General features: G+C 36.2%; 5 protein-coding genes across 5 annotated transcripts; 4 read left to right on the top strand and 1 right to left on the bottom strand.

Annotated features, from left to right (window-relative positions):
* Window positions 1–2,148: 2,148 nt before the first annotated feature.
* On the bottom strand, window positions 2,149–7,814 carry LOC104228619 (uncharacterized). Its single transcript, XM_009781101.2, has 5 exons — window positions 7,604–7,814; window positions 6,029–6,371; window positions 5,840–5,908; window positions 4,434–4,572; window positions 2,149–3,929 (listed from the first exon to the last, which is right to left on the bottom strand). The coding sequence occupies exons 1-5, from the start codon at window positions 7,674–7,676 to the stop codon at window positions 2,613–2,615; spliced, it is 1,941 nt and encodes a 646-aa protein (XP_009779403.1). The 5' UTR covers window positions 7,677–7,814; the 3' UTR covers window positions 2,149–2,612.
* A 4,735-nt stretch (window positions 7,815–12,549) lies between these two features.
* On the top strand, window positions 12,550–13,110 carry LOC104228621 (uncharacterized). Its single transcript, XM_009781104.1, has 2 exons — window positions 12,550–12,774; window positions 12,829–13,110. The coding sequence occupies exons 1-2, from the start codon at window positions 12,550–12,552 to the stop codon at window positions 13,108–13,110; spliced, it is 507 nt and encodes a 168-aa protein (XP_009779406.1).
* Window positions 13,111–13,254: 144 nt separating this feature from the next.
* LOC138870320 (uncharacterized) lies at window positions 13,255–13,644 on the top strand. The gene has a single exon (XM_070148115.1). It carries the CDS (start codon window positions 13,255–13,257, stop codon window positions 13,642–13,644), a length of 390 nt encoding a protein of 129 aa, XP_070004216.1.
* Window positions 13,645–14,520: 876 nt separating this feature from the next.
* On the top strand, window positions 14,521–15,123 carry LOC104228623 (uncharacterized). The gene has a single exon (XM_009781105.1). The coding sequence runs from the start codon at window positions 14,521–14,523 to the stop codon at window positions 15,121–15,123; it is 603 nt and encodes a 200-aa protein (XP_009779407.1).
* Window positions 15,124–16,580: 1,457 nt separating this feature from the next.
* LOC104228624 (uncharacterized) lies at window positions 16,581–19,398 on the top strand. Its single transcript, XM_070148113.1, has 7 exons — window positions 16,581–16,617; window positions 17,095–17,298; window positions 17,371–17,410; window positions 17,506–17,880; window positions 17,973–18,055; window positions 18,217–18,653; window positions 18,955–19,398. The coding sequence occupies exons 1-7, from the start codon at window positions 16,581–16,583 to the stop codon at window positions 19,396–19,398; spliced, it is 1,620 nt and encodes a 539-aa protein (XP_070004214.1).
* Window positions 19,399–21,008: the final 1,610 nt, after the last annotated feature.

Below are 21,008 nucleotides of genomic sequence, written 5' to 3'. Positions count from 1 at the left end.
CGTGCCCATGCCCATAGCGGACAATATCACTGGTGAACTGGGCTGTTACAGGATAGATAGAACATGCAAGGAATAGCCAATGTCTCAAAAAATTTGCTTATTCTGCAAACTGAACTAGTAAACAGGAGATCTTTAAAGGGATGAACTAGCCAAACCTATTGAAGAATTACCCAAAGAGCAGGACAGATCCATTGCAGGACAGTTTAACAGCATTTTCTCAGGTGCATTTCTATGGCTATGAAGTCGTCTTGTCGGCGCAGGGGCGGAGGCAGCCCTTCGGCTACGGGTTCGGCCAAACCCATTAAATTTAGTCCAAATCTTATATTTGTCTTTAAAAATTCATTGAATATGTAAAAATTATTAAGTTAGAACTCAGTAACTTTTAAAAACTAAAATCCTCAACCCATAAAAATCAAATCCTGGCTTCACCTCTGTGTCGGCGGGCACCTGGATCTGACTAGAACATTCCTAAGAGTTATTCTTCCCAAATGCTAAGCGAATGCGTTCCAAAACTCATACTTAAAAAACAAGGAAAAGATACACGTAAATATTCATAAGAAAAACATAAAACTAGCTAATAGAAATTATCAAGGAAATGGAGTACAACTATCAATGACAATTAAAAATCAATTCATAAACTTTTTATTTCAATCTAACCCAATCTATTTAAGCATAAAATAGTTTCAGCCCTGCAATACATCTACAGGGAGCTTAGTGCTAATGCAAACTGGAAGACAGGATAATTGTTATTTCATACTCCCTTAGTTGCAATTCATATGAACTTATTTCACTGGGCACGGAGTTTAAAGGAAAAGCAGAAGACTTTTGAACTTGTGGCGTAAAATGAGTCATAAATATTTTGTGTGACTATAAATTATTGCTTAAAAGTAAAATTGTTTCTAAATGTGAAAACGGGTCATTCTTTTTTGCACGGACTACAAAAGGAATAGGTTCACACAAATTAAAACATAGGTAGTATAACTCATTGATTCAGTATTTTTGTGACGGATCATCAGTGGCGGAGTAGGGAATCCAAACAAGGGATTCAAAAAGTATTTCCTATGCCAATGGAATTCAAAAGCTTAGACATAAGAAAAAAATCAGTTTTGCTCTATTTCTATTTTTCCATAGTATAATTTTCGATGAAGGAGATTCAATTGAACCTTTGTCCCCTCTGACTCCGCCCCTGACAATGTTATTTGAGCCAATTTGCTCATACATTGATTATTTCACCGAGTACATGTTATCTCCCGCAAGTACAGATACCGAATAATTTTGTCCATCAAAGTTTAAACAAATGAGAAAAAATCACCTAATAATATTTTTCTTCCGAGGAATTGGACCTCATTCGAATTAATTTGGGGTCACTTTTCACGTAGACAGAAGAGGAATTTGTCCCTCGATTTATAGGCGTTGGAAATGCTTATAAAAGACTGTTGATTGTCGTTATGATGGTGTCACAATTGGTTAGTTAAGTTGATATACCATGTATATTTTCTGTATTCCTCAGAGGGCTTAATTGAAAATACTTATACACCATGCTCCACTTGGCCATAAATAAAATATTTTAGGATTTGAAGTACTTGTGAAATATCTAAAAACTTGTTTGAGAAGAAATTTTAAGTGTAATAATGACTTTTCCACACAAATCTTTTACGTATCTTTTTTCCATGTGAAAATGATGTCGACACAAAATTAACTTCTAATTTTTATTTTTTTAATTTCAACATTTCAACTTCAACCAAATGTCTCATTTTAATTTGGCATATTCATAATCCTAATACAAATTTGAATGGAGGTTATTACAGCTTGATTGAATCAAAAGACAGCCATGAAGAAATGGAGGTATGCTTTACAAATTGCTAAGTTTTGAAATAAACTAGGAATAAGTGGAGTCAAAAAAATCTTTTCTTTTCGTACTAGCCTTGATGTTATCTTACAAAATATTAGAGTTCTATTATGAAAAATGTTATTTTAAGAAGTAAAACATTTTAAAAATTATTTAAAATTGTCCTCCTTCCATTTTCCTTAGTGAAGTAACTCTTGAATTTTATACACCACATATTCAACGCATTTGCCCAGCTCTATTCTTATGGCTGCAAATGTTAGACATTGAGGGTCTACCTCTGGGGAAAATTGAGCCCTTCATCTGTAAAATTCACAAGGCATGGTATAGAGTATAAAACAAGAGTGCTACTTAACATATAAATCAAGCTAAGTTGCACAAACAACTTTTTTTAGCTGTACAACCAGCTCGATATGACGTGATTCCATCACACAAGGATGCTGCCATGACCTCGAAATGCATTGTCAATTAACTCAAACTGACTAGATGAAAAGATCTCTTTTAGTTTACGACTTAATGAATTTACACCTCATATAAAACAGTTCTATAAGCACTGGTTAAGTATCTTCCTTAACCAGACATATTGCAAATCTAGCGGGGAAAGCAAGTCTTGACTCTTGAGTATCACCTGATCAGCCTTCTGAGGCTCGTCGTCATACATCCAGCTTCACATCTAACCCAAACATCCAACTATTCCATCCAATGTAGATTTCCCGAATCACCCCTAGGATTAGCAATGGTATCACTTGGTAGAGCACCTTGGGGCCTAATGTTCAGTATTTTGGACTTGCCCCAAGTCTTGAAGTGTTGCATATGTTCTCGCCAAATCAGCCGAAATCTTTTCACACAACCCTTTAATCTCGGCAAATTCATTGCTGCCATTGTTGTCTTTGGGTTGATGGAAGGACTGGCCTTGATTGTAGTAGGGTGGAGGTTGGGTTGCTTGTTGATGCATAGGAGGCCTTAGCGCATCAAATGATTGTGAAGCACCGGCTCCCCAATTACCTCCTTCAGTGTTTTGATTCTGATTGTTTAGCCATTGTTGGGGCGGTGTCCGCTGAGATTGGGATGGACCACCTTGATAATTACCCCTTTGGTTCATGCCACGTTCGTAGTTTCCAACATAATTCGATTCCTCCTCCTGAGAATGATGGCAATGTTCTTGGGTTGTTACTCCTTGCCCTGCACAATGAGCATACACATTGGGTGAAGAATTAATAAACTGTCCCCTTGCGGCATCAACCACATGGACCTTCTTGACCCCCATCTCGGCAAGTTGTTTGGAAATAAGCCCCACTTGAGTCACAAGTTGCGCCATGGTCTCATCCCTAGCCATTTGACTTGCCGTACTTGCTGTGGTAGGAGTGTCCTTGCTCTCCCATGTATGCCATGCATGAGCATTATCCGAAATCCTATCTAATATGACTCTCGCATCTTGAACCGAGAGATTCATGATAGCTCCATTTGCCGTATTATCCGCCACGGACCTTGAAACTTTATCCAAAGCCAAGTAGAAGGTTTCCAAAAGTAATTGGTCGGGACACCCATGATTAGGACATTTCTTTATGCAAAGCTTGTAGCGGTCCCATGCTTCATGCAATGATTCATGCGGTTTCTGCTTGAATTGAAGAATATCCATTCTCAATTCAGCTGTCCTAGCGGGAGGAAAGTACTTTGCAAGGAATACCTTTGTTAAATCTCCCCAAGTATAGATAGACATGGCTGGAAGATTATCCAGCCAATCTGAAGCCTCCCCTTGAAGTGAGAAAGGGAATAAACGTAACCGAAGAGCATCCTCAGAAACGTCATACTGATGTTGAAGCGCACATACTGCGAGAAAATTCCGCAAATGACAATACGGATCCTCATGGTGAAGCCCACCAAATAGACGCCCGTCCTTCAAAATTTCTAACAAAACTGGATTCAAGCTAAAATTGGCAGCCCCAATGCGTGGTGGTACAATAGCACTCATGTAACCATCCATTTGGGATTGTCCTTGTTGATTAAGTTGCTCATTCTGTTTATGCCTACCTTGAAACATGAGTGGGTTGGGATTTGGAGGTAGTGCACCCAAGATTCGTGCCTTGAAAAGAAGCACAAGAAAACAAAGTTAACAAGCAAGTAGTAGCACTCGGATCCAGGGAAATCAACTAAAAGACAATAGCAATTATTTGGGCGTTATCAGCACCCAAACAAGAAGAGATCAAACACCAGCTTAATTTGGTCATTTGATAGTGGATTTTATCATTAATATGACAAAGTATAGATCAACATGACTTAACATGGAACTCAGTTATCAAATAAAACATGGAACTCTTGTGCAAGCTTATTGTTCTCCGTCCTCAGGGATGAAGAATAACCTTTTTGAGAAAGTCGAATCGACGTTAGGCACCACTAAGTCTTTTAGGATGAAGCATATGCTACATTAGATATCACTTTGACTAAACATACACACCATCATTCAAGCCCAACACCCCACCCCTACCCCCGAATGGCAAAAGGCCACTGACTTGAGATACAATATCCCTAAATAGTCATAAAGACAGTCATATTAACGGCTAACAAGACTATGCAACAGGCCTTTTACCTTTAGCTCACGCGATGGTGAAACATGAACTGTATTTAGAGGTTGTTTCGCATCGTGTTCTGATGAACAGTCAGAACACAAGAAATAGTCTAATTTCTTGGCTTCTTCAATCGTCATTCCCATACAAGAGGGATGGAACCTGCAATAAATTGTACATAAAATAAATAAAGATCCTCTTAGTCATTGTCATAGTGATTGAACAATCATCACACAGACAGTTGGTTTAACAAACTCGATGGCCAACACAGGCCTTGCTAGCATTCAGGACCCTGAAGAGTGCGGCAGACTTTCACTCAATACCAGTAAATGCGATTACAGACACATAAGGATCTTATATTTCCTCTCGACAGTCGACACTAATGCAGTCTGCTATTCCTTTTTAGGTTCTCTAGAAAATTTAATCTGATACCATCTTTTGCATCTTGAGATCTAACTGCATCCCATATCGAAAATTCATCCCTTTAGGAATGAGACGAGATAAAAAAAAACACGCAGAATTAAAAGTATTGCACACACGCACACAAATTTAGATTGTTCATCATTTTTTTAATTATATTATATAGACAAAGATAAAACTTCATGTAAGAACTAAGGAATAACTACAGATAAAGACCTACTTTTCTTTACCATGCGAGAACTTTCGGGAACAAAGAAGGCCTATCTTATAGTTTCCAACAGAAGTCCTAAAACAGTAACAGCATTGCAGTTTGTTTCAATAATGCTTACTCATGTATCTTCTTCTACTTTTTTTTCTTTGATACCAGAGAAATAAGGAATGCTTGAACTAAGAGGAAGAAGTAATACTTCGCTAATTCCCGGTATTCATTGAAGACTTTGCCCATACCCCAGCTAATTCTTTTTCTAATTCTAAGACCGCATATCAGTACTTATTAGTAGGCAAAAGCCCTTCACTTCAAAACAATCAATCAAAGTGGGTGCCATCCGGGCACCGCTTTTTTCCTGGTTCTCAACTAGGTCTTGCCCCCTCGTGGTTAAACATGAATTTACAAAATGCTCATCCTGTACATCTCCTCATCAGTTTGTGCATGAGGTTCTAGGCTATGTCTCGCTTACCCTCTTTAGTAGAGAACTAGAGATCACCCCTATGGGCTTCCCTCCTCCCAACTTAAATACCAAACTTTGTCTACGGAAGGGTTCGAACCCATGACGTGCGCCTCACCCAACACATCAGGTGCTATGTCCATACCACTGAACCATAGCCTTTGGAACTACTCACATATCTTCTAAAAGAAAAACCAATATGACAAACATAGTTCAATAAAGAAACAATAATTATAACAACAATAACGGCAAAAATATATCTATATTCGTTAAAGAAAAGAGGCAATGCAAGTTCTACAAAGTTGATAGTGATACACGTTATTAAAAAAGCAGTGTACGCATACCAGTCTTTGCATTCTTCACACTGTACCATGAGATCGTTTGGGTTATAGGGCATCTTACACTTGCAATACCTTCAAAATCAACACATCCAAATATATCCAAATCAACGTAAGTATACAGTACAAGCATACCATTCCAACCACCAAAATTAACCACTTTCAACTTTCACAACAAAGCAATGAGAAACTCACACAGTAACACGGTCAGGAGTAAACCCTCCTGTGTCAGCTTCGTACTCAAACCTACAGAAGTAATCCTTAGGGCCCACGTTCTCCAATTTGGTGTAGTTCTTGAATGAGTGCACTTTGCATTTTCCTTCAATAGCTTGTGCACTCTGCACATCATAGTGATCTGACAAAAACAGCTCCTTTGTCCCGGGGAACTGTTTGCAACCACCACAAAACTCCTCAGGACGGTAGTACCATTGTACTCGAACCTTCACACTGTTTTGATGGTCAGCCTCAATATTCTCTACTCTTGCCACATACGGTGGCTTATCAGAATCTGATGGTCTCATTAACACACAATCACCAGCTGAGAGAGAAAAGGAGGATATTTAAGTCAAAGCTCCGACTATCAAACACTTATTCCTCCACAAGGGGGGGGGGGGGACGCCGCAAGTGTAAAGAAAAAGAATGCACCAAATCTCATCAAAATTCTTAGCGGACATATCTACATGAACCTTCTTTTGTTTTTTGTTTTTTTTGTGCTTTTCTTTCCTTTTCATTGAAAATTAACTGACTGGATAATTTAAAAATACAAGACCTGATGAACTGCAAAGAAATTCATGACAAAAAATATACTATATCGTCAATTTCTACACGGTAAAGACATAATGAAAAAGGTGTTATTCCAATGAAACATAGGAGAACACTTGAAATCAATCAAATAATCTGCAATACCAAATTACTTGCACTCGACTACATAAATCCAGAGGCAGACGTAGAGTACTAGAGAGGAAACCAGTAGCTTTGGCTTACACCCTCTATATGTGCAGGGTCGGATCTATAATATAGTTTATTGGTTTGGCAAAAAACAATAGCTTTAGCACAAACCCATTATTTGTGTTAAAACACCCCTTTAATAAGTATAAATAATCTATCCCGAACCCAGAAAGCTATCCTGTCCTAGAATCCAGAATCCAGAACGCAGGACTTTTAAATTGTGGGCGCTTCACCATCTTTAACTGGACTTTCTACTTTTAAGATTGGGTGCTCAATTAATATTCTTGTATATAATTACTAGTTTCCAATATAGAAATATAATGTTTGGCTAAAAAACAATGGGTGCTTAAGCACCCATAAGGTTCAATGTAGATCCACCATTGCCAGAACCCATAAACTTAAAATTATGGATCGGCCTCCATATATATGTTAAGAATCTACACATGTGCAAATAATTAATTCGAACCCAGTAAATCAAATGAGTTGTGGTAGAATCCCGAACTGGAACACATAAAGTTCAAATCCTGAATCAGTCTTTAGAAGTCAGATTACACAAATCCTCTTGTATCATTACAACTATGATATTATCGTGCTAAGGACCATCTACACCAGGCAAGTTGTTGCATCCACATGCACACAACAAATCATGAAAAATAACTTGAATAAAATACAAATATTATATCCATCAATGTAGAGTAATTAAATACATCCAAGAACAAACACACACACACAAACAGGCACACGCACACAAAAACACACATGCAGGCACACACACACAAACAGAAAAAACACCCGTAGAAGAGAAGGAGAAAGTATTATTACGTCTTACGACTTTGTTGGTGCCATTTATAGTGTAAGAATCAATGTCATACTTCTCCGACTTCGTCTTACCCATCAAGTTCCTTCCGCTCAGCTCGGCGAAGCTCAGTATCTACAGTAAAAGGACCAGAAACTTCCAGAAGGAAATCTTCTCTGTTTTTCAGGAAAACAAATGGGGAAATTGTGGGTAATGACGATTGTAATAGAAAATGGGCTCGAGAGTACAGCCAAAAGAGCGTTAATTTCATGATGGTTCTTTTTATAACAAAATAGTCACACAAGTTTATCTTAATATCACAAAATCACCAAACAATTTTTTCAGTCCAAAAAGTTATATCCCGTTTGGCTTAGTTGATTTAGAGTAGTCGATAAGCATTAAGTGCTGAAAAGCACTTTTAAGTGTTGAAACTGATTTAAAAAATAAACAGTTACATGTTTGGATAAAATTACTGAAATTAATAATAAGCAGCTGAAGAACTTGGTATACGAAGAGTTTTGTTTTAAAAAGAAGTATTTTAGGGATAGAATAGTAAATATTTTGGTCAAACTTAAAGTGCTTATAAGCTGAAATTTGATAAGTTGAGGGAGACCAACTTATGGCTTTTGGCTTATAAGCACTTAACTTATAAGTACTTTTAATTTTATCAAACGCGTAGATAAGTCAAAAAGTGCTTATAAGCTAGTTTGACCAGCTTATAAGCTTAGCCAAACACCCTCTTAGTTTTGCCTAAATATCACAAGAAGTCATTAGAAGAAAGTAAATGAGACCATTTTCTATAATATTTAGGCTTGAGTAACTTTTTGGTTAGAAATTTTTTAGATATTTTTGTGATACTTACTTAAAGTAGAATAATTTTTCAATAAAAAAATAGTTTAATGACTTGAGCGCAAGCAAAAGTAGAATGATATCCGACGGAAGAGGAAAAGACGGGAGCGAACAGAAATAGCCGATTTCAAGACCTCCATTTAATTCAGTGCCAATGTTTCTAAGTTTTTTTTGCTAATGTAACTGCTTTAAATCAATTTTTATCGCGCTGAGTGTGAAGTTCAAATATAATCATACGAAGTTTGGTTGTCAAAGCTACTGGGCAAGCTAAACTTCAAACAAGTTGGAATCAAGCAAAATTTTATACATATTTTTACATAAAGTTCAGTCAATTGAATTCGGGCATAATAACTAAACTTCAACCAAACCTACTCCTACTTTTAGATTGATGCTGGAATAAAATTTGGAAAAAGAAATTAAGAAAATAAAAATTATTTGAAAAAATATGATAGGTGTGTGACTTACACTGCCTTCTAGAAAATTGGTGTTGGTCACAAAAGGTGATACTTATACCGCTTCAAACAAATATAGGGGGTTATAGAACCCCTTCAATGTTTAAGTGTATAACTGAAAAAACGAGACAATTACAAGGGAAAAAATTATGCATTATCCCAATATTTATGTTTATGTTGTTACGAGTACTATATGTAGTAAAATAATACATAATAAATTGATAAATAAAAAACATTGTGTGGACTAACATCATATACTCATTAAAATTTGTAGCTATTTCACAATTGTCTTAGACAAGTTGTCATATTTAAAACCGTAAATGATAGTATCATAAAATGAGTACACGTATACTACTTTTCATATCGCAAATTAAACAAGTAAATACTATCGAGTTAGGTTGGTAAATGATATTGTCAAATTTGCTATCAAGTATCACCAAACACATTCGAATGATAAACAACTTATCTTATTGTTTTGTAATTTATTATACCAAAACAAAAGGTTGTTACTCACTCAAAACTGACGTAGCTTGAAGTAAATATGTATTAATAGAGACTTTAGTTTCCTTTTTAGGAAAAATACAAAATTTTTAATTTAACTAAAAATAAAAAAGAAGAGAGAAATATCAATTCTTACATATTCCTATTCATCTCCAACTTTCTCTGAGATATTCATAACAATTGATATTGGTTTTCTCGAAATTTTAAATTCAACTTATTTGTTACCCTTTTATCCCAATTTATATGATAAATTTTTTGCATTAGGTTTTTTTAAAGAGTGATATATTTTTATATTTAGCATTAATTTACCTTTATACTATTACTTACTCTTAATGAGATGATTTATACTATTGTTCCACGCAAGTTTTAAAAGTTTGTTTTAAAAAAAACTACTTGTCTAATTAAACGTTATCACATAAATTAGAACGGACTATTGAAATACTTCCAACGCCAATGCTAGCATAAAATAAAAAATTTACTCCATTATAAGATTATTAATTTTGATAGAAATGTCAACCACGTCATGAAATTTAAACTATTTTGGTTGCACATGGAACCTAGAAGTCTAGAACTATCAACATTGCACACTGGAAAAATGTGCGCTTTCTTTACTACTGGAAATACTCTATAATTGCTGCAATAATTGTTATAACTACATGCTCACCTGAGGGACAGAGGCTACGATTTTTTCTGGAGTTCCAAAAAAATAAATGAATTATCAACGAATTTTAATTGATTTAAATAGAAGATCAATTGAAGGGCGAACTACAACACATTGTAATAATGTATATATTTTTTAGTATTAATATTTGTTACTATAAAGTTTAATATGAATATTTTCTTAATATGGTCGTTTTTATCTTATTCATAATGTAGGCAACAACAATAACATACTCAGTATGATTTGGGGAGAGTAGGGTATATGCAACTTTATCCCTACCTTGTGTGAGGTAAAGAGGTGGGTTTCCAATAGTCTTTCGACTCAAGAAAAGTGTTTTAAATATAGTTTTAAAAATACAAAAGTAAAAAAATATATGATGAAAATACTGAAGAAAAGAAAAGTATTAACAACAAAAATAGTAAATATTACCAAAATAAAAAAAACAGTAATAAAATTTAAGAATATTATAATAAAAGATCAATGATAATTATACTAAAACTAATGATACTAATAAGGAGAAGAGGGAGCAAATAAGGTGCTCTAACCTTTAACCAAGCTCTCCCACAAAAAAGAGAGAAATCGCTCGACTTCCAACAAACCTTCTATCCTAATCCTCGACTTTCATGCTTACCTATTTAGGGTTATATTCTCGGTGAGCTGAAGATGTGCCATGTCGATTCTAATTACCTCTCGCGAATTCTTTCTCGGTCTACCTCTACCTCTTCTTAGACCTATCAAAGCCAACCTCTCGCACCTCCTCACTAGGGTATTTGTGCTCTCCCTTTCACATGCTCGAACCTTCTCAACCTCACTTCTCATATCTTGTTCACCACGGAGGTCACTCCCACTTTGCCTCATATATCTTCGTTCTTAATCTTATCTCTCCTTATATGTCCATATATCCCATCTAAGCATCTTTATTTTCACTACTTTTATTATCTGAACATGTGAGTGCTAACACTCTATCACGTACAACATAGTTAGTCTAACAACCACTCTATAGAACTTACCTTTCAGTCTTGACAAATTCTTATCACATAGGATACCAGGGGTGAGCCTCTATTTCATCCACTTGCTCCAGTATGATGTGTAACATCATCATCGATCTCTCCACCTTGGATTATTCACCCAAGATACTTTAAGCTTCCTCTTTTGGAGGATGACTTGTGTATCAATTCTCATTTCCACGTCCGCCTCATGTGACACATAATTGAACTTGCACTTTGTATACTCAATTTAATCATGTATTCGCACAATTTTGAGGCTAATAAAAGTGTTAAAGATAAAAGAAAAAGAATTACGATAATCTTCAGGGTAATTGATCGGTAATGCAAATGCAATGAAATCAAAAGGTACCCATCATTCAATTCAATGTGTTCTTTAATCCCCATAATTTCATCCAGCATTAAAACTCTTCACCCATGTCATTCATTACAACTCTCTCTCTCTCTCTCTCTCTCTCTCTCTCTCTCTCTCTCTCTCTATATATATATATATATATATATATATATATATATATATATATATATATATATATATATATATATATATATATATATATATATATATATATATTGAAAGTTCAAATTTCTAACTTTTGATCAACCGTATTAATAACCAACGTCTATCTCTTCTCTCCAACGTCTCTCTGCCTCAATCTCCCTATCACAGGACCACCTTGGACCATCGGACCAGGTAAGCCCACCACCCCTATCTACTTTTACTCTTTTTCTCTCTTCTGCTTTCTTCTTATTATTATTCTTCGTTTCTTCTCTTTCTTTCTTTTCTTCTTGCCCCCCACCCTCTTTTCTCATATGTTTTCCCCCTATGCCTCCCCCTTCCATCCCCCGCCTCTTTATATTCCCATTTTCTTCTTCTTTTTTTCTTTCCTATATACCCCATCTCTTCTACCTCCCGTCCCTTGTTTTCTGGTGCACTAACCTAGCCTAGCGGCGATGGTAGTAGAGACGATTTTCCAGCGAGCCTCGGGCGAAGCGAACTTCCAAAACATAGTTGCTATGGGCAACACCTTTCCTGGCACCCATTGGGACTCCAGGCTCTATTGTTCTTGCTTAGAATTTGCTATTTGTTAATATTATGTCGGCTTCCTTTTATTCTTGATTATTGTAATTCCTTCGGCTTGCTTGTATTTATCTGCCATTAGGTATATCACTCGTGTCTTTGGTGTGCTCAAGTTACACTACCTTTAAGCTTATATATAGGTTGTTTTTGTTTTACGCTTTACCTACTTGTATGCATTTATAGTAGTTAAGGCTTAGTTTATATCCCTATGTTTTTGCTGGTGTAGTGGCTACTCCGAGCGATGGTAGTGTAAGGTCGTATCCTCGGGTGGGTCAGGGGGCAGGGAGCAAGGGTTGCAAGGGGGTAAGGCATACACAAGGTTGAGAGTTGGATCTTGGAATATAGGGACACTAACGGGTACGCCGATAGAGTTGGGGAAGAATCACTAGAAGAGGAAAATTAATATAGCATGTGTCTAGGAGACTGGATGGGGGGTACAAAGGCTCGGGATGTTAATGGGTATAAGCTATGGTATTCGAGGGGTGTTGGCAGCAAGAACGGGGTAGGTATTTTAATTGATAGGGATCTCAGAGAGTTAGTGGTTAATGTCAGAATGGTGAATGATAGGCTGTTGATTATTAAGCTAGTGGTTAATGGGTTCACTTTTAACGCGATTAGTGCTTATGCGCCTCAAGCAAGATTGAGCAGGGAGGTCAAAAGGCGCTTTTGAGAGGATTTGGATGAGGTTGTGTGTGGTATCCTGCAGTCCAAGGAGGTTTTCATAGGGGATTACTTCAGGGAGACGGCTAGGGGTTATAACAAGGTTCATGGCAGGTTCGGTTTCGGGGTTAGGAACGAGGGCAGTACTTCGTTGTTAGATTTTGCAAACATTTTTGACTTGGTACTAGCTAACAAGGGTTTTCAGAAGAGGGAGGGACACTTGGTCACTTTTCAGAGTAGGGTTGCCATGACTCAGATTGATTATCTTCTCCTCGGGAAAGGCGATAAGGGTCTTTGTACGGATTACAAGGTTATCCCGAGTGAGTGACTCTCGACGTAGCATAGGCTCTTGGTAATGGACTTGGAGGTCAAGGGAGCGAGGAAAAAGAGAGCAGTTTACGTCCAACCTAAGATCAAGTGGGGAGCCTTGACTAAGGGAAAGGCTTAGAAGTTGAAGGATAAGTAATTGGCTATGGGGGCCTGGAGGAGTAGTGGGGACACAAGTAGTATGTGGACCACGACAGCGAACTGTATTAGGGAAGATGCTATGGAGGTGTTAGGGGTCTCGAAGGGTTACTTGGGTGGCCACAAAGGGGACTGGTGGTTTAATGAGGAGGTCCAAAGAAAAGTGGAAGCTAAGAAAGCGGCATATTTGAAGCTAGTATGGAGCACGGATGAGGAAAAGCAGAGCTTGCATATGGAGTGTTATAAGAAGGCAAGGAGAGAGGCGAAGCTTGTGGTCACGACGGCTAAGACTGCAGCTTTTGAGAGATTGTATAAGGATCTTGAGGGCAAAGACGGGGATAGAAAGCTGTACAAGTTAGCCAAGATTAGGGAGAGGAAGGAACGAGACCTGGATTGAGTAAAGTGCATAAAAAACGAAGACGATAAGTTATTAGTGGAAGAGGAGGGTATCATACGTAGATGGCAGGGATACTTCTATAGACTCTTGAATGAGGAAGGGGATAAAGAACATCGTACTGGGTGAGTTGGAGAACTTAGAAAGTCAGAGTAATTTTGGGTTTTGTAGGCGTAGTAAGTGTAAGGAGGTTGATGTGGCAATACAGAAGATGGGTAGGGGTAAGACAACTATGCCTAACGAGATCCCGATGGAAATTTGTAAAGAAGCGGGTAAGGTAGGCTTGGAGTGACTTACTAGCTTGTTTAACATCATTTTCAAGACGCAGAAGATGCCCGAAGATTGGCGGTTGAGTTTGTTGATTCTATTGTACAAAGGGGATATCCAGAATTACAACAAGTATAGGGGTATCAAGCTGTTGAGTCACACTATGAAGGTTTGGAAGAGGATATTGGAGAATAGAGTGAGGACATGTATATCTATCTCTAAGAACTAGTTCGGATTAATGACGGGACGATCAACTACAGAAGCCATTCACCTTGTGAGACGCTTGGTGGAGCAGTATAGGGAGAGGAAAAGGACTTGCACATGGTGTTTATTGACCTTGAGAAAACTTATGACAAAGTCCTGAGAGAGGTGCTATGGAAATGTTTGGAGGTTAGCGGAGTCCCGGTAGCGTACATCAGGGTGATTAAGAACATGTACAAAGGTGCTAAGACTCGGGTAAGGACGACGGGAGGAAATTCAGAATATTTCCCTGTAGAAATGGGGTTGCATCAGGGATCAAACCTTATCCCATTTTTGTTTGTCCTAGCGTTGGATGAACTGACACGACACATACAAGGGAGGGTGCCATGATGTATGTTATTTGCTGGTGACATGGTACTGATTGACGTGATACGATGGGGTGCTAACTCTAGGTTGGAAGTTGGGAGACAGACGCTGGAGTCCAAAGGTTTCAAGTTGAGTAGGTCGAAAACTGAATACTTGGAGTGCAAGTTAAGTGATGAGAGACATGAAGAAGAAGTCGAAGTAAAGATTGATACTCAAGTCATTCCCAAAAGAGATAGTTTCAAGTATTTTGGATTTATAATCCAAGGCAACAGGGAGATTGGCGAGGATTTTACTCACCGTATTAGAGCGGGATGGATGAGATGGAGGCTTGTTTCGGGGGTTTTATACAATAAGAATGTACCTCTTAGACTTAAGGGAAAATTTTACAGGGTGGTGGTTAGACCGTCTATGTTGTGTGGAGTTGAGCGTTGGTCTGTCAAGAAGTCCCATGTCCAGAAGATGAGCGTAGTTGAAATGAGGATGCTGAGATGGATGTGTGTACATACCAGGAAAGACAAGATTAAGTATGAAATTATTAGGGACAAGGTGGGAGTAGCAGCCGTGGAAGACAAGTTGCGGGAATTGAGGGTTGAGATGGTTTGGGCATATGAGGATGAGAGACATAGATGCCTCGGTCAGGAGGTGTGAGAGGTGGACTACGGCGGGCTTGAGGAATGGCAGGGTTAGGCCAATGAAGTATTGAACATAGATAATTAGCTAGGACATGTCAGTGTTTCACCTAACCGAGGGCATGACTAGCGATAGGATGGTGTGGAGGTCGTCGATTAAAGTGGTGGGTTGATAGGTAGATATGAGTTTTTCCTAGGTTTACCAATACTAGTAATATCCTTGTTGTCGGTTGAGAGATAATTTCTTCTAGTTTGTTATTTATCTTATACTTAGCAACCACGTTCATTATTTTTGTAAATTGCTACTGGAAATTATTGCTCCCTGATTGTTACTATTTGATGCTACTTTTTCTCGCCTTTTACTAGAATTGCTGCTCTCTGATTGATACTATTTGATGTTACTTCCCCCGTTTTTTGCCTTATCGTCCTTTGTCTCCTTTCTTCTTTCTTTCTCCCCCTATTTCTTCTTTTTCTTCTTCTTCTTCTTTTTCTTGAGCCGAGGATCTATCGGAAACAACCTCTCTACCTCTCCAGGTAGGGGTAATGTATGCGTACACATTACCCTCCCCAAGCCCCACATGTGAGATTATACTGGGTATGTTGTTGTTGTTGTTATTGTTATTGTTACTGTTGTTGTTGTTGTATACTTAATTTAATCCTACTCAACCTGAAACGTTTTGACTCTAGTGTCTGTCTCTAAAACTCCAGTTTATTATTAACTCCACAACGTGTCTCGTCAATTAATATTATGTCACCAATAACGTACACCATGGTAACACTTGAATATGCCGTGTCAATTTATCCATCACCAAAGTAAATAAAAATGAAAATTTTCGTTCCTATACCATATAGGAAACTATATTACCAAATATGTTCATAGTTTGCATATTACCCTTCATGCTAATAGTATTTCTACATAATATATACAATGCATTAAATAAGGAATCATTATAGTTGTAGGATTCCTTATTTAAGTGAGCTAAAAAAGGGGAATTAAATATTTTCCAGATCTTCCAACGCAAATTACGCACAGTAACCACTATCGTCTACTTCGTTACAAACTTCCAGTACTCTATTTTTTGCGCTAAACTCTGTTTCAACATTTTCTCTGATTTCACAAATAAAAATCGACAAAATCTTCTACAATTCTTCTGCAACAAAAGCAATTATGGCAAAAATACCAATTATGCTACAATCGAATGGGAATTGGGATAGCTATGGGAGATTTAGAGAATTCGAGGTCGATGACATTGTAGTCGATGACAATGCGACTTATAGTCTATTGATTTCTACGATAGCACAACAATTAATGATTGATACATCTAAAAAATTATAGAAATCAAATACATTGTCAACGAGCATTGTCCTCCAATGGAAATTAGAAACGATATAGGTGTTCGTGTATACATGGAGACGAAAAAAGAAAACAAAAACTTAGGATCATATCCGCTATATATAATTGTTCGCGATTTCAATATGGGATTGAGTATCACCAATGAGAATACAGCTGCAGGTGTGCGATGTTATTTTTTCTATGAAATTCTGGTAAATTGTAAATGAACTACAATTTATCTACATTGTATCTACAAATAAATTACATATATATATATATATATATATGGATTTCTGTAATATCTACAAATTTTCTACATTTATTCTATATTAAAACTACAAAAAATTGGAAAAATTAATACTCCCTCCGTTTCAATTTATGTGAACCTATTTCCTTTTTAGTCCGTGCCAAAAAGAATGACCCCTTTCCTTATTTGGAAACAAATTACTTTTACACAATGTTTTATAGTCACACAAAATATATGTGCCTCATTTTGCACCACAAGATCCAAAGTCTTCTCTCTTTTCTTAAATTCCGGGCTCAGTCAAATGGATTCACATAAATTGAAACGGAGGGAGTATGAAATACTAAATTTCAACCTTTCTACAAATTTTCTACAAACTAGTGATAACAATATTTATATTTATTTTCATGCAGGTTCATCTGGAATACTAACGTTACTTGATATGCCAACATCTCCCGTTATAGAGGAATATGAAAATATAATAATAACAGATAGTACACCAAGTTCTATTGAAGTAGGACAAGTATACCAAGACAAGGAAACAATCGCAACTGCAATGAAGCACTATTCTATCATGCACAAGTTCCAATTCAGGGTTAAAGATCTAGTGCTAGAAGGTATGAACATATGAATAGTTAATTTTTTTAAAAAAATTTTGTAGTTTATTTGTAATTTTTTTACTTCTTCAGTTTTCCTTGTGATAATGTTTAGCAGAATTGTAGTTATATTGTATTTATTATTGTATAATGTAATTGTTTAAGCTAAAACAAGTTTTTTTTGAATCTAAATTTTAACCCATTGTTTAAAATATATTTATTTTGTAGCTACTGGCTGATATGTGTTGGTGAAAACTGTACATGGCACTTCAAGGCAACTAGCATAAATGATTCTGCAATGTTCAACGTCAGAAATTTCGACAAACAACACACATGCTCTTTAATGGACAATACATTCATACAACGCAAACCTACTGCCATGATAGTTGGTAGCATGATTATTCCAAAATATTCTGATCCTAAGACAATTTACATCCCAAAAGACATTCAATTTGACATGTTGTCTGAACATGACGTGAATCTAACCTACATGCAAGTCTGGAGAGCAAAGGAAAAGACTTTACAGTTTTTGAGAGGTCATCCTGCTGACTCCTACAACAAATTGCCTAGTTATTTGTATATTATAGAGAAGACTTATCCGGGGTCTGTAGTTAAATTGAAGAAGACAAACGATGACTGTTCTTGTATGTATTTGTTGCGATTTGTACGTCAATCAGTGGTTGGAAATATTGTAGGCCAGTTGTAGTAGTTGATGGGACCTTTTTAAAGTCAGCGTACAGGGGAATAATGCTAACAACCAGTACAATGGATGCAGCAGGTACTGAAGTTTTATTAGTAGAAATATTATAGCTTGTATGTTTTTTTTAGTACTTGAAAATTAATTGTAGATATATTGTAGAATAATTGTAGTTTGTATATATATGTCTTCTTCTGCATTTTTACTGCAGCCAATTAATTGCTTATTGCCACATAATGTAGGTATCATATTACCATTGGCATATGTTGTTGTTGATTCAGAGAATGACGCATCATGGAAGTGGTTTTTTGAGCAATTCAAGCTCGCATATGGTGAAAGAGCAAACATGTGTGTTGTTTCGGATCGGAATGAAAGTATCTTGAAGGCAACATCTATTGTTTATCCCGGCATGTCACATTATTCTTGCATGTGGCATATTTGGACAAATATACGGGCAAAGTTCAAGAAAGGACATCTTAAGCTAAGTGAATTATATTTTACCACGGCGCGGTCATACACACTTGATGAATTTAATGAAAAAATGTCAAAGATTGAGGAGATTGACCCCCGTGTTAAAGCATACTTATATGATATTGGATATTATAGATGGTCTCGAGTACATGCAATGGTGAACAGAGCTTGGAATATGACATCAAACATTGCAGAGTCGTTGAATGCTGTAACAAAATATGCAAGAGAGCTGCCGATAGTAGAACTATTAGAGTATATGAGGACCCTTTTGAACGTTGGAAATTATTGAAAGCAAAGGGTACATTCACATACCTTGGATACAAATTCAACAAAGAGTTGGATGACAACAGAACATTGTCGCACAAGCTTAGAGTAAGATCTGATTATTTATGGAATCAAATTCATAAACACCACAATGTAGTTTTTTGGTAGATATTTTGTAGATATTTTGTATATAGCTTGATTTTAACCATATATAAATTGTTTTTTTGTTTGTAATGTACTCGTAGGTGAGGGCTTCAACAGACTACATCCATACAGTAATAGATGGTGTGAGACGCTATATTGTTTGTCTTGAAAACAAGAAATGTAGTTGTGGACAATTCCAACTTGATGAACTACCTTGTCCACATGCTTTGGCTGCTTTAAGACAAAGGGATGAGTCCTTTGAAGAATATTGTTCTCCTTATTACACAAGGGCGAACCTCTTGCGTACGTATGAAATACCAGTAAATCTGTTGTCTGATGAAAGCAAATGGAATGTGCCACAACATATAACTGAAGAAGTAGTAAATCTACCTAAAGGAGAGAAAAGGCAGCCAGGAAGACCTCAGAAAGAACGATACAAAACATATGATGAAATAAATTCAAAGAAGTACAAGGTTTCATGCGGCAACTGCGGAGGAGAAGGGCATAACAAAAGATCTTACAAGAATGCACCCAAAATGAAATAAAATTCTATGTAGTTAACAGAATATTTGATGAAAATTTGTTGGTTAGTTCTGGATAACAGATGGTGATGTGTAATCGTTGTTTTTTTAAAGATCATAATGTAGTTAGTTAGGATGTTTCTATATTGAGTTAATACTTTCATATATTGATTTGTTTATGAATGTTTTCTATATATATATATATATATATATATATATATATATATATATATATATATATATATAATCAAACCATTTTTTTACTATATATGGATCCTTTATATAGTTGCTAATGTGTTTTTGCAGTTTATCTACAATAAAATTACTAAAAAAATACATTATCGAGAATTTACAGAGTATATACATTATAATCTGTAGGAAAGTAATTAAAAACCAAGCCATATTGTAGAAAATAAATAAAGTATTGTTTACATTCAACAAAATAAATATAAAAGAAACAAAACACACTATTATAATAATCTACAAAATATCTACAAATACAACTACAAAAAAACTACAAATATCTGTAGCTGACATAATATATAGATTAAAATTCTGGTAGAAAGAAGCTTTATGGTGGAAATAATGTAGATTAGAATAACTATATAAAATTTCAGTTGGAAAAGATTTAAATGCTAAAAATAATGAAGATCAAGTACTGTAAAGATTCAACAAGTGAATGTAAACCCAACATAATGTTTCCATTTGAACTACAATATTGGATAAGGAAAAAAAAATAAAGGCTACTATAATTGTAGCACAAGTCTGCTACAATTAAAACATACTAAAATGTTCAAAAAATTGTCTACCATCTTTCTTATAAACTAGCATCAACTACACAGTTGTACTACATGTTCCATTCAAAAGATTACAACTACTTCTTCCTCTGGACTCGTATTTTCTCATTCAAAGCTGGTGTACCTTTCCTCCTTGCCAATTTGCATGTCACCTCACTATCACTAATTGCCCCAAGCTCATGCTTCTTTCTAGCATAGTCCCAAAGTAACGCTCCATAACGTCTACGGTGTTGGTCAATATCAGAAAGGTCTTCTGGGGGAATTGATAACTCTCCAATACTAACATACTCTACAAAGGCAACAACAAATATACCACAATCTCTGCAAAAAAATAACAAAATGTCAATATTTGCCAAACCATCAGAAAAAAATGGTTAAATGTATAAAAAGAAAGAAGATTTTTGTTACAGTGATCCTTCTTTTTGCTGTGGTATCTCTCCGACTATCCACTGAATGTTAAGAGTGTCGGTAACAACTTTCTCAATGTATGCTTTTGTATTCTTGAAGTTGATGTCTTTCCACTTCCCATAAAACCCGGTGCATGACAAATACAAAGGGATAATAATAGAAAACTTGTCGATACAAGATTCAACAATAGGGTGATTGTGTGAAGAAACCATAGAATCATACGCATAAAGATACCTTTCTGCAATGTCAAAAACAACCAACACCAGTGGAATTTTTTTACAATGTTGACGGGCATGATGACATAATTAACTTCATCCCATGCAACATTTGCGAGTAGTCTATACCCCAATATATATTCTGCTACAACATCCTAGGGTTTGACTACAGAAAACTTCTTTTCTTGAGGAGAATTTTTGAACTTTTCATAAA

The sequence above is a fragment of the Nicotiana sylvestris genome, chromosome 6 (genome assembly GCF_000393655.2).
Source record: "Nicotiana sylvestris chromosome 6, ASM39365v2, whole genome shotgun sequence".
NCBI lineage: Eukaryota > Viridiplantae > Streptophyta > Magnoliopsida > Solanales > Solanaceae > Nicotiana > Nicotiana sylvestris.
Note: the sequence above shows the minus strand (reverse complement) of the source record. Positions and strands in the feature narration are given on the sequence as shown.

What these genes read in the sequence shown, in the direction of transcription:
- LOC138870320 (XM_070148115.1), top strand. Translation starts at nt 13,255, where the DNA reads ATGGGGGCCTGGAGGAGTAGTGGGGACACAAGTAGTATGTGGACCACG.
- LOC104228621 (XM_009781104.1), top strand. Translation starts at nt 12,550, where the DNA reads ATGGGGGGTACAAAGGCTCGGGATGTTAATGGGTATAAGCTATGGTAT. An exon ending in AAGCAAGATTGAGCAGGGAG is followed by an intron (nt 12,775 to 12,828) that starts GTCAAAAGGCGC and finishes GGTATCCTGCAG; the next exon opens with TCCAAGGAGGTTTTCATAGG.
- LOC104228619 (XM_009781101.2), bottom strand. Translation starts at nt 7,676, where the DNA reads ATGGGTAAGACGAAGTCGGAGAAGTATGACATTGATTCTTACACTATA. An exon ending in CACCAACAAAGTCGTAAGAC is followed by an intron (nt 6,372 to 7,603) that starts GTAATAATACTT and finishes TTTCTCTCTCAG; the next exon opens with CTGGTGATTGTGTGTTAATG. An exon ending in CACCATCGCGTGAGCTAAAG is followed by an intron (nt 3,930 to 4,433) that starts GTAAAAGGCCTG and finishes CTTCTTTTCAAG; the next exon opens with GCACGAATCTTGGGTGCACT.
- LOC104228623 (XM_009781105.1), top strand. Translation starts at nt 14,521, where the DNA reads ATGGTACTGATTGACGTGATACGATGGGGTGCTAACTCTAGGTTGGAA.
- LOC104228624 (XM_070148113.1), top strand. Translation starts at nt 16,581, where the DNA reads ATGGGATTGAGTATCACCAATGAGAATACAGCTGCAG. An exon ending in AGCAGAATTGTAGTTATATT is followed by an intron (nt 17,411 to 17,505) that starts GTATTTATTATT and finishes TTTATTTTGTAG; the next exon opens with CTACTGGCTGATATGTGTTG. An exon ending in ATAGAGAAGACTTATCCGGG is followed by an intron (nt 17,881 to 17,972) that starts GTCTGTAGTTAA and finishes GAAATATTGTAG; the next exon opens with GCCAGTTGTAGTAGTTGATG.